Here is a 17,338-nt window from a genome sequence, read left to right as displayed (position 1 = left end):
CATTTTCGTAAACAAAGTCTTAAATTTTGACTAAGCTACTCCATGAACAATTAATATATGGGACCACAAATTTTTTCCCTTATCTCATATCTTGTTGTCCTATCTAAAGAAATGAACAAGAATGACAACATCTATAAAAGCGACGCTCTGAAATTACTTTACTATAGAGATTCTTTGCTTATAACATTGTACATGTGGTAATAGAAATAAGTATTCCAAAATCAGATGAATAGGATAATTATAACATACAAAAATTTGTTGTCACATAAGAATGTTTTATGTTTTTACAGACTTTCTGGTCTAAATCGTGTCTAATTGTTATAGGAATCGTCAAGTTTGAAATCAATAGTACAATTCTAACCTATTCAAATTAACGAAAAGAGATTACTGTGCGTGACGAACCCTAGAAATAGAAAAGTTGGTGTTTTTATTTACTTTTTTTTGTGTGTTATTATTAAATTATGATAAACTAGCGGCTACGCCCCTAGAGGCCTCTAGTGGCCTTTAAATGTTTTTTTTATTTTAAATATCTAATTTGAGAAATAACTTGTCTATGTTATCAATTGTTAAATTCATGCGTCTACGCAGCGCGACTATGCTAGCGACATTATGCGGCGGAAATATTTAATATTTTTGATTTTATTGTGATTTCTCTTGGGAGGGTGGTGGTACCCTCCCCCAAAATAGTTATAAACCTTCCCGGGACATATGACAATCTACCCTGTTAAGGAGAATCCGATCGGTTCAGCGGTTAGCGAGATCCTTCGGTACAGACACACAGATACACACACAGACAAACAAACATCCTGTTACTTTAGTATAAGGATATGTCATATTGAGCCATTTTAAGAGATTTTTGAGGCTGCGCTTTTAGACTATATGTCCTTCACCAAAAGAAATGGTTGTGTATATTTCATATTTATTTTGTTTTCAAAAAAATCATCCCTAGTCAAATGGAAAATTTACCCGAAACAATGCGGAACAAATGGTTCTGCCGTTTACATGATCTTAGCAGACATACATATAGACTTTCTGTGTATTTAGCATTTACGATTATATAATACTTCTGATAATAATCCTCAACGCGTTCTGCCACTTTTGATTGTACACATGCTTGTTCATATAAACAAAAGTAAGTCTTTCATAAAGTTATGCAGTAATCTATAGACATCTTTATAAGTCAAACTTTCAATGTATGTTTTGTTTACTATTTTTACAGTGAGAGTGATTTTTTTATTTCGATACTATTCTATAACTCACCTTTTCAGTCATTCTTTACCGTTATTGTACTTACTTTTTACTCGGCTGCTATTTAAAAAAGCCTGCTGATATTTTTTAAAGTCTTGTATTACAATTATGATATTACATTACTAGCTTAGTCCGTAAGCAAGAGCGTCCAAGCTTTTTGGTTTGGGACGGGGGGTGGGATAAAAATTCAAAAATTAAAGTTTTTTTTGGGGTGGGGGTAATCTTTATATCATATAGGCAAGGACGTCAAACCTTTTTATTTTTTTGGTAGGGGGGTAAAAATTTTGGGAGTAATCTTCCCTTTAACACCCCCCCCCCCCCATTGGACGTCCTTGTCAGTAAGTCCTTCGGTATTTGTAATATTTTGCAGAATTTCTCTATCTTCATTTTACATTTTAGATTTCGTGATAAACTGAATCTGACCAATGTAAATTTCTGTATAAAGAGAGCACATAGCAAATATCAAAGATAAAACTCATAAATTATTTATCATTTACGGATGTTGATATTTGACAAAATTGTGTAACGTGTTTGAAGTATTTTGTATAAACGTACATGATTTTTTGTATTAAGATTTTTGAGCCAATTTAATCAGCTTATACCAATAACGAAATTAATTCGGGAAAAATCACGAAACATATACGTGTTTTTCAGCTGTCGTTGGGGGGCAACACATCGTAAAATTGACGACCTCTCCATTTGCCCCCCAAATATTATTTTAGATTTATTTTGCTTGTTGGTTATACCTTATTCCTGCTATTTATTACATATAGGGTTAGTTGTTTTTGCTTAAAGGGAAAGTCGAACTCCCTCCAATTTAAGTCCTAATTTTTTAAAGAAAAAGTTTCGGCACCTTTGTACAAAGGAAATTCCAACAATTCATACAGTAGCGCCGCATATTTAAAATACTTTTGGTATTTCTTTTCTAGGGGCAATTTCAATTTAAAGGTTGGGTAATAGCTAAAACCTTTCCAGCACCTATGAGAAGCTAAACTATAAAGAAGAAATATATCGGTTTAGAGGTCAATAAGATTCTTCTACACCCACAAACACACACTCAGATCCTGTTACTTTTATATAAGGATAACTTGATAGGAGGTGTTAACTATTAAGCTAAAATTTTTCCAGAACTAAATGAGGTTGAAAGAATGGGCTGGGAACTGGCTTTACTTGCCTTTGGCTGTCTCATTGTCGGCATATTCTATGTCAGGTAGATTTTTTTAATCGATGTGTTATTACTTGGATGTTGCATCAGATTTGCATGTACACTGATAAAGTGATGCTCGCAGCTGGCTAAATAACGATTCCCTCAAACATCCCCTTTATCCCATCCCCAACCTTGTTTTTTGATGAAGGAACCGACCAATAAATAAGATCAAAATTAGCAAGCTTACTTTCTCCTGTCATTATATCCTAGTATATCCTATATGATCTATTGCTTTTGTATTTACTTTTTGTTTTATTATATCCAGATTAAATTTTTAAATTATTTAGTAGCGATAATACTCACTTTGGTTCTCCGTCAGTTCTCGACTGCTATTGAAGATAGACTGGTGAAATTTTTAAAGTAGGTTCCCTGAATTAATGACTATCTAGTGTATAATTTACTTTGTCCGTCGGAAAAGTTTCGTGGTTTCTAAGATTTATTGCACATTCATCAACAGAACAATTTCTCTATAATTCATTTTGTCTGTTTGTCCTTCTATGAATTTTTAGTGCTTCGCTACTTATGGGTGATGTCATCTTTGTTTAATTTTATTCGTTCTTTTTGATCTTTATATTAATTAATTATATAAATTGTAATAAATGTATTGTTAGAACAACCTTGACTTTAAAAGCATAACATTAACCTTACCCAAACTTAGCGTATATGATGCAGAATCAGGGATATGTGTATTGGACAGGGGGAAATTTATATTGCTACATTGGTCCTCATTTATTGTTAATTTCGTTCATCCAGTAGCAGTGGAGGGGATGGGGTCAAGAGGATGGATGGGGGATATTGGTATCTTATCCGCTACAAGTATCACTTTATGAGAGTACATGAAAGTCTGCTACAACATCCAAGTAATTATATATCGATTAAATTAAGCCTTATTTATTAAAATAATTTGCCGATAAAAAAAAAGGAATTTAGATGAATGTATTTATATTGTATACCTTCCTCCTTGAAAGCATACATTAAAGTTTATTTTGCATACATGTAATTAATTATGTAATCTTTATTAGGGCTTTAGCTAAACTTACATTGAACGAAAGTTTGTATCTAAATTATTCGAATATAAAAACTAAAAGTTCAGTACTTAGTAGATATTAGAACTTAGATTACATAAATATATTAATATTTATTTATTGCATCGTATTATAGACAACTTTCCGCGAAAGTTAAAAGTTTTGTTAGCCCCATGGGACTGAAGGTCTGGGCTAACAAAACCGGTACTAACTCTAAGAATTTTTATTTAATATTCGTAGAAAATTGTCTGTTATACGATGCTATACATGATTTGTAAGTAAGGCTGAGAACTAGCGGATTTTTATCGGTTTCTAAGGCATACTGGAAATTTGTTTCTCGTATTCATTCGAATCCGGTGGATAGGAACCAGTTCTCATCCATACGAAAAAATTATGTCTAGCAGCGTATTATATTCAGCTTTCTACGAATATAGAAATGTACAATTATAAGATTAAAACTAGTTTTTTTAGCCGGTGACTTCGTCACCTCGGGGCTAAAAAAACTAGTTTTAATCTCATAATTGTACATTCTATATCCGCGGAAAGCCACGCTTTTCCTCAACAGTTTAGCGGATTTAAAACCAACACGCATCAAGCGGTCAATGGATCCTATAAATATACACATTTGCTGAATCAAAACTGGTTTTACCTAAATTGTATCTGCTCCTTCTTCGTGTCTATAGTATTTCAAAGATTTTTAATAAAAATATGTGATTATTTGACTTTAAAATAACCTTTAATCAAAAATGATCTTATAGTTTAAAGCTTGTAAATATAATTTTGTCATATTTGTTGAGGCTTTAAAACAATATTTTTAAAGACATTTCAACACTGCATATTTAGGATGTATAACAGTGGTTATTTTATGCATTATTAGTGATGTAAAAAGTCATATAAAAAGCACTAATCCTAATTGATTAGATACTTAGCCGTTTATTACACAAAAGTCTATCTTTTCTGTTCTAAACCATTTTAAATTTTATATGGATAAAATTTTTATATAATGAAACAGTAAGTAGGTTATTATATGACACGAAAGGTTCATTTAAAAACATTACTTTAAAAGATATACTTGAATACACTTCATTTACCATTTTATTACTTAATAGTTACTAGGTAAAGCAAATGTTTTTTTAATTTTAATTGCATTAAAGTTAAAAAAAATTTGATAATGATCATCTGATATGTTTGGTATGTAAACAGTATGTATTTTATCTGTAGCTTAAGATTTCGATAGCTGATTTAGTTCTACACTCTAGGAAAGCTTCACGTACATAGGACCCAGGATGGGTTCAGGCTATTTGATTTTTAGTCTCAGGATGATTTTATGCCTTACCCCTTGGAAAACAGACCAACTAGATGCTAGGTGCACAATCACTATTTTTATATAGAGATATATAATTTTAATTTAACATCAAATTAATGTCTGGTGTATTAAAGATTATTTAGCAATTGAAAACAATTTTTATTTAATTTTACATCTTATTTAAGACATGGCAAAACCTTTTTCAAATGTGATCATAATCTACATAGGTCAAAGATTTTGGTCGTTGTGGATCTATAATTATGATTTAAAAAAAAAGAAGACTTTTTCTGATGCTTGATTTTAATAGTAAAGCTTTTCTTTATTAAGGGTTGGTCTGTCTGTCCATAACGGATAGCCCTTATCATTAATTTAGGCCTTTTATAATTGTCCTATTGATTTCATACTTGGCATGATTATTCCTTTAGTAGTAAGGTACGATTTAGAAAGCATAGCAATTCTACAAAAAGTTTTAAACCTTTTTGTAATAAATACTACAACAACGTACAACGTTATAAACGTGGCACATCTATAATAATGTCCTTAAACAGTATGTTGTATTTTGCAACAAATTACTTAATAGTAAAACTATTTAATGTATAATGAACTATTCAGTTTTTAACTAATTAGACTATACTTATTAATAACTTATCTTTGAAATGATCAATTAAATGCCTAATTTCTTCAACAATCAGATCAATCGGATGATTAGATCACATAAAAATTTGTTGTTAAAAAAGTAAAAAAATCAATATGTTTAAAATGGATGTACGGACATTCTTGTAATGATAATAGAGTTGCTATGCTTTCTAAATCGTACCTAAAAACTACAGGAATAACCTTGCAAAGTTTGAAATCGATAGGAAAATTCTAAATTAACGGAAAAAAGCTAACCGTTCCACTAAAAAAGCTAACATTTCCACCTTCAAATCTAACTTTTACTGACGGACAGACGGACGTACCGACCCTAATTATAGAAAAGCTTCGCTTTTAATAACAGTAAATATGTTGTAAATAAATTCTGTCAGTAATTTTTAAAGCGAAGCTTTTCTATAATTAGAGTCGGTCCGTCCGTACGTCCTTCACAACGGATAGCTTTATTTTGTTAATTTAGGCATGTTAGAGATGTCATATCGATTTCAAACTTTGCATGGTGATTCCTTTAGTAATTAGGTACGATTTAGAAAGCAGAGCAACTCTATTATCATTACAAGAATGTCCGTACATCCATTTTAAACATATTGATTTTTTACTTTTTTAACAACAAATTTTTATGTGATCTAATCATCCGATTTTTGGTATGCTGATTCCTGGGACAACAAAGTATAATGTTTTAACCGAAGCAACTCTATAATCAAGTCATAAAAATGTAAGTATGTCCATAAACATTATCCTGAATCAAGCAGTTTTCAACAAATTTACTTACAATTTTGCCTCGACTCTTATAAATTTATATTCTGATTATTCAGTTCTGACACTATATAAGTGTTAATGTCCGTTTGTCCTACCGTTTCAGTGCTTCGCTTTTATGGATGTTGTCATAATTGTTTAGTTAAATAATATGTTGATTTTTCATTACTTTTTTTTTACTTTCTAAGTTTAAGAGTTCAAGGTAATTTGAAGAAAAAAAGCATTAATTAAAACCAGAAGGTACCGCCGTCGACAATTTCATGAGTTATAATTAATCTACAAAAAAAGTTTTTTAAAACAACTACTGCTTTCATGTGTTAGAGGTAATATACATTTACATCTAAGGCTATTTTAAAGTCAAATTATCACACATTTTTAGTCAAATTCTTAAAAATTCTATAATCCGGAAGAAGGAGCAGATACAATTTAGCTAAAACCAGTTTTGGTTTTGCAAATATGTCTATTTATAGGATCCATTGACCGCTTGTTGCGTGTTGGTCTTAAATCCGCTAAACTGTTGAGGAAAAGTGTGAAGCCGTTTATAATACGATGCGAGAAATAACTATTATAATATGTAAAAAATGTAATCTTTAAATTAAAAAGAGAAGATATTTGTCTGTATTTCTGTACTAAAAATCTCTTTTCCAGTGAAGTTTTTGTACCTACATATTAAAAGTTAAGAAAATGGTTGGATATAGAATATAGTTGGACATTATGACAAGGGAAATAAATATTCTCGTAAATTTAGTTTGCTAACATGGTCATCATTTATTAGTCAGTCGTTTATCAAGTAAGAGGGGAGGGAATGTGACAATAGGGGTGGCTAGTGGGGTTCTTATTTTAGCCAGCTACGAGTTTCACTTTATTGGAGTACATGATACTCTTGTGTAGATCAAAGTATTAACAAATCTATGAGTAACAACAACTATAATTTGTATAAAGTTTCGAAAATTATTTATATTTTTTCAGTTTAATAGTTTACTTGGTGTGTATTAAACAATGGACTGGTAGAAAAACTGACAGGTAAAAAATCCTAAAAGGTGACAAGGTCATATTTGAAATAACATCAATAAGACAACCAACCAACCAACAACACTATCTCTCTAAAAATATGTTGATAATCTTATAATATAAAAAAACAAGGATGCCTAGATCAATTGGTAGCGAAATTATTGAGTGAATAAACGTACACAGTGAGTTATTGAGCAGATCTTCAGTTGTAATAACAAAAAAGAGAGATAATAAAAAATACATGATTTGAAAGCATGAATGACAGACAGACGAACAAAATACTACACATATGGCATAGGCATCATTTGAAAATTACTGATTACTGTCTTCAATTGAAGCCGAGAAAAGAAGCTTTCCCCTATAACGGTAAAGACTGACTGACTTACGGATGGACTGACAAAGTGAATTATAGAGTAGCTTTTCAACGTAAAGTTGGTTATCACATCATCTTTCTTTAATAATTAGACTTTGAATCTAAGCATCACTTGAAGCTATACAGGGTGCGTCACATAAATCGGGACATTTTGTAATTTTTAAAGAAATGAACATAATATCGTCAATTTTAAAGATTTTATTGAATTTTAAAAACTGGGAAGCAAAATAGGTATATGACTAGTAGATTATTCAATAAAATCGCCGCCAGCTTCAATCACTGCCTCTACCCTCCTCCTCAACCGCCGGCAGGTCCAGGTCAAAATGTACTTGTCCAAGCTGGCGCAGTTCTCCTTGATAGTGGCAATGAGGGAGGTCTTTGTGGTATGGGCACGTCTATTGGTGCTTGCTTCAAATTAGCCCCAGGCCCAAAAGTCCATGGAACTAAGATCAGGCTGCTGGGAGGCCACATTTCCTTAAAATCATGAGTAACCGCAGAATCCAATTTCACCCAACTTTCAAGCTGCCCTTAGAAACGTTGAGCTAGAACGACGTTCTTTACCTTTTTGGAAATGGCATGAAGTTTTAGCTAGGGTTGTCAGCGCAACCCATAGTCTAAAATGAGTTTTAAAGTTCCATATGGGTCCCTGAAATCGAGAACCGAGAAATTTTCATGAATTTTCACGATTTTTGACGTTTTTGACATCTCAAAATCTACCACGTTCCACTTTGCTGAAGTACTACGGCCAAGCCATTTCAGATAGAGAGCTCTAGTCTTTTCTAGTGACTTACTTATATATCTAACAGTATCCCCAGCAAGTTGCATAACTCTACCTCACCTACAGATGGGCTGATGTCAGATTTAGTGGGCCTTAGTCGAGAATCCAGATTAAACCCCCGGCGCATTTGGAATCTGCCTTGTTGAACATATGTGCGGTCAAACGTTCTGATTGGTCAAGTAGTTTTCGCGCTATGGCCATTTAAAAAATGTCCCGATTTATGTGACACACCCTGTATAAGAATTTTTACTTGATCAGAATTTGATATAACAGATAAAATTTTCTTTTCCTTCCTATATAATATACAGCTTTAGATAAATTTAAAATGTTACAGAAAAGTTTTTTTGTAAAGCTGGAACTAAGTTATATAATGTTATTTGTGCGGTTGCAACAGTATTTCAACTATTTCAAACATACAACCTTTAAACAAGACATAAAACTCATTACAATAATTGTACTTCAAACTTCAGGATATAGTTAAAAACAACTTAGATCATAATCTTTGCCTTAGGTCCAAAACTAGAAACTATCAACCACATTTTATAGACAGTCAACCATTATATTACACAACCAACTTAGTCTATAAGTCCTAGCTAGTAACTTGCTCCTGTGAATCCTAAGAGTGGGGGAATGTTTTGTTTGTTTGTTTATTATTTAAAGTTAGGTAGTATGGTTATATTTTGTACTAGGAAGCACCGAATGTATAGGTACTGCATGATTTAGGCATAGTAAAAAAATCACAATATCTAAATACATATCTCAAAATAAAAGTGTTGGATTGGAGTGTATCAATGCTTAACCTGCACTTTGGGTGAAAACAACTGTATAAATGTTGGAAATAAATGTAGGTAATGTTTAAAAGTGCACACATATTAGAACCAGTGCCGCTGCTGCATACCTTTTCTTTAAACTTTTTACACATAAATTTAATATATTCACAAGGAAAGGGATATACAGAGAGTTTACAAGGGAAAGATTTAAATTAAATTTATCAAATTGGTGATTCCTGTAATAGTTATATATGATTTAAAAGCGTAGCAACTCTATAATCGTGAACAGAATGTCCATACTTTCATTTAAATCATATTGATTTGTATGTGATTTTTAAATTTTGATTCCTTGGCCAACAATGTACAATGTAAGTGTGTCCTTCAACAATCTTATGAATTCAAACAGTTTTTCAACAAATTTACTTATAGTTTCGTTTAGACTCTTCAAAGTTTTATATCTTTTTGTCCTATAGTTTCAGAGCTTTGCATTCATGGATTTTGTAATCCTTGTTTTCTCAAAAATTTTTAGAGCAAAATTTTAAATGTTCCTTTTTAGGAGAGGGTAAGTGATACTTTTTTAATGGATTCTCTTATATTTTATTTTATATTTAGGGAACGATTTGAAAGAAAGGTTCTTAATCATAGGTAATAATAAAATATATTTTTAATGATTTAATAAAATATCCTATCTACTAAACTCTTACCTCATGTAGACAATGAACACTTGTTAATAATTAAATAGTTTTTAAAAACAAGTTTGTTTATATTTTTCTACATTCATTTTTATTAAGCTGTTTAATATTTGATAAGAAATTGTTAACTTGCTTTTTAGTTATCAACAAAATAATTGTATGAAACTAAGCATTAAAATAAGAATAAAAACTTTTCAAAGAACCAATATGTTAGTGGGTTTAAGTAGAATCCCGTTAAGATGGTCATTACTTCGCCACCCCCCCCCCCCCCATTTAAAAAAAAGTTTTTTTTTGAGATGGTTAAATCTGATTTATTTTCAAACATTTTAAGGGGGGATCTACTTCACCCCAAAATTTGTATATAGAAATAAACACCGCTTTAGCTCCCCAGCTTTAATAAATAAATTAAGTAGAATTAAATAAGTACATGGGTAACATTCTATCAACTAATTGTTCCATAGCATACATATAAATTAAGAATTAAAAAAAAAATAATTTTACGTTAAAAATTAACAGAAAAGTTTAATTAAGTGTGCAATAATTTTTACCAAAATTAATGAAAATTTTTTTTAACAAAACACAGTACACTTTTTATTTACATATTGAACTAGTTTTGTATTTGTAATCATTTAGGTGGGCTATTAATTCCACATGAAATATAACTTTTAAATTGTCTAAAGACATGAGTTTTTCACATTTTTCTGAAGTATAAAATGTTGAATCCTACGCAGTCTTCAAAAAACGATCTCTCTGTTTATGTTTTGCTATATGGACATTTATTAATGTGTAGATTTAATAATAAGTTGATGTGATTGAACATCATATATATTGTAGTCATTCTGATAGCAGAAAATTTCCATTGTTTTCATTCTAATAGCAGAAATTTATGTTTGCTTGAATTAATTTAGCCAATTAGGAACTGGGGGACGCGTTTGTTATTAATTAATTGGTTAATGCTAAAAGCAAGTATCAGGCTATTGGATATTGGCCTACAGCCAATAATGAACTGGCGAAAATGAGTTGATTTTATAGGCAAAAAAGAAAAGTTGCCCCATCACTTTTAAAAGGAGGCTGAGACCTAATTTTCGGTCAGGTTTCCCATCCCTTATCCCTGACTACATGCATAATACAGCTAATCAAACATGGTGACTTTGCCCCCTCCTACTTCCTCTAACTATGGTACTCTAAGGTACATAACTCTACTATATTTATATGAAATCTAGAAACTACATTGTTGCTATGTCCCCTCCTAAATCCTCTAACTATGGTACTCTAAGATATATAAATCTCCTACATGCATGATACAGCTAGATCCAACGTGGTTACTTTGCCCCCTCCTACTTCGTTAACTATGGTACTCTAAGGTATATAACTCTACTATATGTATATAAAATCTAGAAACAACGTTGTTACTTTGCCCCCTCCTAATTCGTCTAACTATGGTACTCTAAGGTACATAACTCTGCTATAGAATATTAAATCTAGATTCTACATTTACTTTGGGGTATAACTCAATCACTATGTAATCAAGCAGTTGTGAAATATGAAAGTGTAAATAACACTGGTATACATAATTTAAAATTTCGTTTGCTCAAAAACTCTGATTACCTTTATTCAATTGTAATTGGTTGATTCCAAACCTGAAGTGCCTAATTATAACAATCAATAGTGGAGTGCATACTTATATTTTTTTTTATCAATAGCATTTTAAAATGTCTGGGGCATATTAGGTTATTTTAGTTTGTATTACGGATGAAGTCGAAAGACTTTAAATTTTGGGTAAAGGGTCAACTTTTAATGGTCATTCAGCAGTCAGGCCGGTGTATTTCCAGCAAAACTTCCTTTAATGCCATTTTGAATAATTTTTAGGCGTACACTAATTTTAAGGGATTTTCTTAGATTTATAATTCTAGTTGGATATGATAGATAATAATATATTTTCATGAAATTGGAAACATTTGTTAAATAATCTTTTTAAAAAACCTGTAATATTTTACATTATTTTTAGAAGTAAAATATGCACTCCGACTGATGGGGTTACATCTGATGATGAATTAACTTCTGCTTCAGGATATAAGGCTAGTATTAGTTATTTAAAAATTGTATTATAGATAGGTATCCGTGGATGAAGACCTGTAATGGAAATATTTCTTTTGTCTGCGGACATTTCATCAGACATATGTCTACTTGAAATCTATTCAATATATCTTTGACGATGGAAATTTGAAACTCACGGGTCAATATTTCTTTAATATTCCCCCTATTTTCGAACTGTCCAAAGTCGTTTATAATAATTAGGGAAAGGGTTGAATTTGGACATGAAACATAAATATTAAAATCTTTTCTAAATTTTTACGATCCTGAAAGTTAATATTTACTGATATTTTCCAATAAATTTTTTCGTTCCGTCAAAATTTGGAAAAATAGCCAATATGGCTGTCTAGAAAGAACACAAAACCTCTACACCTAATATTTTCTCAGTGTTTTTTTTTACTTTTTATACAATTTTTTTTTAAAAATTAAATATTGATGAGTTTTTTATTTTTATAGAATGAATTATAAAAAAAATAATATTGGTTGATTGGTTTTTGCGATATCAGAACTCAGAACCATATCAGTTTTACTTTTAAACAATTCAATAAATATGAAAACTTTAAAAATTAAATATTGATGAGTTTTTTTTATTTTTTTAGAATGAATTATAAAAAAAATAATATTGGTTGATTGGTTTTTGCGATATCAGAACCATATCAGTTTTACTTGTAAACAATTCAATAAATATGAAAACTTAGATATAAAATTTGTATAATAGATAAGACTTTTAAATAATTTATTCTCCCCTTTCTTTATTCCAAAAATCTCGATTTTTCTTTCATTGTCATATCCTAGTATTTATTATGTGTATTTGTATTGTCGTGTGAGTATGTGAGAGGGTTGTAAAGGATAGATAAATTACCACCCCCCCCCCCTCTCCCTCACATAGCTGTTAAGACTTAAGATTTTTTGTTTCAGGCTTTCAGCGTATCTACTCTATAATAATCCACCTTCCAAAGTTCCAACACCATACATTCTCCAACCCTCCACCCTGCTTACTGTCTTCTACATTTCAACTCAACCATATATCAAACTTGCTAATATCATAAAGTGAAAGAAAAGTTAAAAAATAAACCACCAATAACCATTAAATAATGTATTAATCATTCTAACTCAAGTAATATGTACTAATTTATTATTTAACCTAACATACTAACAAAACAATAATCATAACTTTTTTTACTTTAATGAAATAAATAATCTAAATAAATAAATAAACTATGTTGACTTAAATAAAATGAAAATAAATATTTTTATTTTATTTGGATTGGAGTTACTTTTGTAAATTGTAACGTTTTGTCCTTGTTCTCTAAGGTCTCATATTTCCTGTATCATGAGTTGACCCTTAGCTTTATGCGGTCATAAATGTTCCCCCCCCCCCAAAAAAAAAAACGCTGAATCGATAATAATTTCAGTCATATCGTTAGTTTCAAAAACTAATTTACGGCTTCAAAATATTAAAATTGGTGCCAAATATTGCTAAATTCCCTCAGTGAAAGTTAAATCCTATTTATATTTCCATCTAAAGTTGCAAGTCAAATATGAATATGAAAGGGGGGGGGGGGGTTAAAATGTATATTGTCCTTGTTCACGTGACTAAGTTGACCCTTTTATCAATATACCTTGTATATTGGGGAATATTAACAAGGATTAAAACATCCATAAAAACTAGTACTGAAACTTTATGACAAACGGATACAGGAAGCAAATGCCTACATTACCAGAAATGAAAAAAGCTATCCGCTTTCTTACGGATTGACCAGCCCTAATTATAAAAAAGCTATTGTTCTGTAAGATTAAAACGATTTCTGAAACTGTATAACAAACGGATAATAACACTTAAATAGTTCAGAATAGTCGACAAATAGTCGACGGACAAACTGACCCTAATTATAGAAAATTATTGTTCTGTATGAAGATCTCATATTTCTCATGTGAGTTCAGTTAAGTTGACCCTTCCAGTTTCCCTTCCTTAATCAGGTGACATAAATTTTTCCTCCCCGCCCCCCCCCCCCCAAAAAAAAAATATTGTACAGCGATTAAGCGAAGATATGTTAATTTTATTTACCATAAAAACGAGTACTTTTAAGTCAAGTTTTTATTTCTATATAATTACTGACCCAACGGTTTGAAATAGATATTTATCGCATTGTGCCGTATATGTAATTTAGAAGCCATATTGGAATAGATATTTATCCTATCATATTATAGACAACTGACATTATTCTTTTATTTTAGTAATTATGGGAAAATTGAAACAAATTTAAAATGCACGGAAAAATGTCTATAAAAATTTTAAAAAAATTAATTATGAAATAGCTTCGCTCCAAAACAAAAAAAATACTGAAGGGAAACAAACTAATCTAAAATCTTAAATATATATGAACATAGCTTTGTAAGTATGTCTGTCCAGGCGATAAATTTAATTCAAAAAATAGATATTTATCAAATTATCACATCGTATTATAAGCGTATGACCGGAAATTAAAAACGATTTCTTTCAACTGAAGTCCAAAAAAACCGTATATAGTTATTCCGAATTTTACGATTTGTATTTAATAAAAGATAGACAGACAAAAAGAAAGAACTAAAATTATTAAAGTGATTATCTAAATTTGGTTACTATCATCATATCTTTGTATAATTGGTCAAAAAGCCTTCATAAAACTCCTAGGAAAGTACAGACGATATTTTTATTTACCATAAAAACGAGTACTTAAGTCAAGTTTTTATTTCTTTGTATGTAGATTTCTAGAATGATATCTATTTTTTTTAATAAAAAAAATTAAATCGACTTATATCGACAAATTACGGCTTTGTGAAAAAAAAACTAAAGATATATTTTAAAAATTAAAATCCACGGAAAATGTCTATAATATGTTAAAAGTAAAAGTACTATAGAACCTATTTTTTGAAGCGAAGCTATTTCTGATTTATTTACATAAATAAAAACAAAAATGTCTATAATATGTTAAAAGTAAAACTATAGAAACTAACTTTTGAAGCAAAGCTATTTCTGATTTATTTACATAAATAAAAACGAAAATGTCTATAATATGTTAAAAGTAAAACTATAGAAACTAACTTTTGAAGCGAAGCTATTTCTGATTTATTTACATAAATAAAAACGAAAATGTCTATAATATGTCTATAATACGATGCGATAAATATCTATTTTCTGAAGCAACATAAAAGATAGACAGACAAAAATCAAAATGTATTTCCGTGAGAAATTAAATCTTGTTGTTTATCTCCCTCCCCCACCCCTCCTTCTAACTAACCATTACTACCAGGCTAAACCAATCTAATGAAATTCTCCCCTCTTTTTATAAGGTTTTAATTTAACACCTGCATTTATAATATGTGTATGACCGGAAAGTAAAAACGATTTCTTACAGATTTTTCTTTCTCATAAATTTAAATGATTTCTATTTCAAATATTATTTTTTCAAGATTATATTAAAATAGTATTTAAACACAATTTTACGGATATAGGATGTATGTATGTACAATTATAATTTCTACTAAGAGTAAGAGTTATCAAATATAGTAAAGACAAGACTTATTAATCCCAGTGTATGACCGGAAAGTAAAAACGATTTCTTACAGATTTTTCTTTCTCATAAATTTAAATGATTTCTATTTCAAATATTATTTTTTCAAGATTATATTAAAATAGTATTAAACACAATTTTACGGATATAGGATGTATGTACAATTATAATTTCTACTAAGAGTAAGAGTTATCAAATATAGTAAATTTAAATGATTTCTATTTCAATCAAATATTATTTTTTCAAGATTATATTAAAATAGTATTAAACACAATTTTACGGATATAGGATGTATGTACAATTATAATTTCTACTAAGAGTAAGAGTTATCAAAAATATAGTAAAGACTTATTTAAGCTTTAAGTGTATGACCGGAAAGTACTTAAAATCTTAAAACCACGTTAAAACCATCGCAAATACGTCGTATGATGACCGGAAGAAAAGGCCAAAGGGGGCGGAGATTTAGTATAAATATCTGAGTTCCGTTCAAATACAACTTAGTTTAATAAAATATAAGAAGCATTCAAGACCAAGGTCAACAAGTCAACAACACCAGTCATCTTATACAGTTTTCCACAGTCATCCCTATCAGTATCATCTTATTCTTATCATCATATTCCATCGCCATCGTCCTGTTCACCATCGCCATCGTCCTGTTCACCATCGCCATCATATTTATCATCAATTATTATTATCTGATTCTGTTAATAATGCCTTCAGTAACCAGGAGTATGGTACGTGCGGGGGTTGCGGCCCTTGAACCGGCTGTCCAGCCTGCCCGTGTCCAGCGTGCCCGTGTCCAGCGTGCCCCTGTCCAGCCCCAGCGTGCCCCTGTCCAGCGCGCCCATGTACGTGGTGCACCACGGCAGGCGGGAAATATAGGGCAAAACCTGATCATCATTGGTGATCAGGTTTTTAATGCTCCTGGAGTTGGACCTGCTGGTGTAGTACCACCGCCGCCAGTTGACCAGCCTGCCCCTGGTGCTCCTGCTCCTGGTGCTCCTGGTCCTGCTCCTGGTCCTCAAGGTCCTCAAGGTCCTCAAGGACCTCAAGGTCCTCAAGGTCCCAGGGGCCCTAGGGGCGCCGATGGCCCCCCTGGAGTGGGGAATAGGGTCAACAATAGTTTCACCATTAATAATAATAATTATTATAATTATATTATTAATGGTGTAAGAGTCCCTATTCCTGTTCCTGCAATTCTAACATGCCTAAAATTAACGAATAAAAGCTAACTATCTCGGACGAAAAATCAACATGTTTAAAATGGACGTACGGACATTCTGGTAATGATTATAGAGTTGCTACGCTTTCTAAATCGGACGGACCGACCATAATTATAGAAAAGCTTCGCTTTTAAAAAGGTAAATTAAAAGGTAAAAAGGAGAACCCGATCGGTTCATTGGTTAGCGAGATCCTTTAGTATAAAGATTATTTATTCATTATATTACACTTGGAATAACTAAAAATAAATAGAATTCAATATATATTATACCTGGGTCAAGTCGTTGACGTCGTTCAAGTATTCGCAGGCTCCTTCGTTTCGTGCTGGGTCTAGATTTCATTATTCGGATATTTATACTGAAATAAATTATTAAGGTAATAAATAATAATAATTAGTATTTTTCATAATGCAAATGCAGATATAATTCAATTTCAATTCAATTTCAAAACGTTCACAATATAAGTATAAAAACACTGCAAAATCAAATATTAAAAAATAATTAACTTTATAAGTTTATTTTATGCGTATATAAAAAATAATTACGCATTTAAAAGAAAGAGAAAGGCGTTCAAAAGGTAGAGAAAGCCATTAAAATAAAGGGGTTGTATGCAAAAATGTAATTTCATCATTACCTTCCGATAAGCCGCTGAA

At 30.9% G+C, this 17,338-nt stretch overlaps 2 protein-coding genes across 3 annotated transcripts in view; both read left to right on the top strand.

Annotated features, from left to right (window-relative positions):
* Window positions 1-17,338, top strand: part of LOC145311985 (ATP-dependent translocase ABCB1-like) — a 516,884-nt gene that overhangs the window by 114,702 nt on the left and 384,844 nt on the right. The window lies entirely within an intron of this gene.
* Window positions 10,959-17,338, top strand: part of LOC145311986 (uncharacterized) — a 32,519-nt gene continuing 26,139 nt past the window's right edge. The window contains exons 1-2 of one of the 2 annotated variants that reach the window (XM_080151063.1): window positions 10,959-11,006; window positions 11,826-11,895. In XM_080151063.1, coding sequence (XP_080007189.1) covers window positions 10,960-11,006; window positions 11,826-11,895 — 117 coding nt within the window. In that variant the 5' untranslated portion in view covers window position 10,959. Of the gene's footprint in view, window positions 11,007-11,050; window positions 11,096-11,825; window positions 11,896-17,338 lie in introns of those variants that run through there. The other variant, XM_080151064.1, reaches the window with a different exon arrangement.

This window comes from Acartia tonsa, chromosome 2, assembly GCF_053477335.1.
Source record: "Acartia tonsa isolate MP-2025a chromosome 2, ASM5347733v1, whole genome shotgun sequence".
Taxonomy (NCBI): domain Eukaryota; kingdom Metazoa; phylum Arthropoda; class Copepoda; order Calanoida; family Acartiidae; genus Acartia; species Acartia tonsa.
The sequence above is the reverse complement of the archived record's forward strand: the minus strand, read 5'-3'. Positions and strand labels throughout refer to the sequence as shown.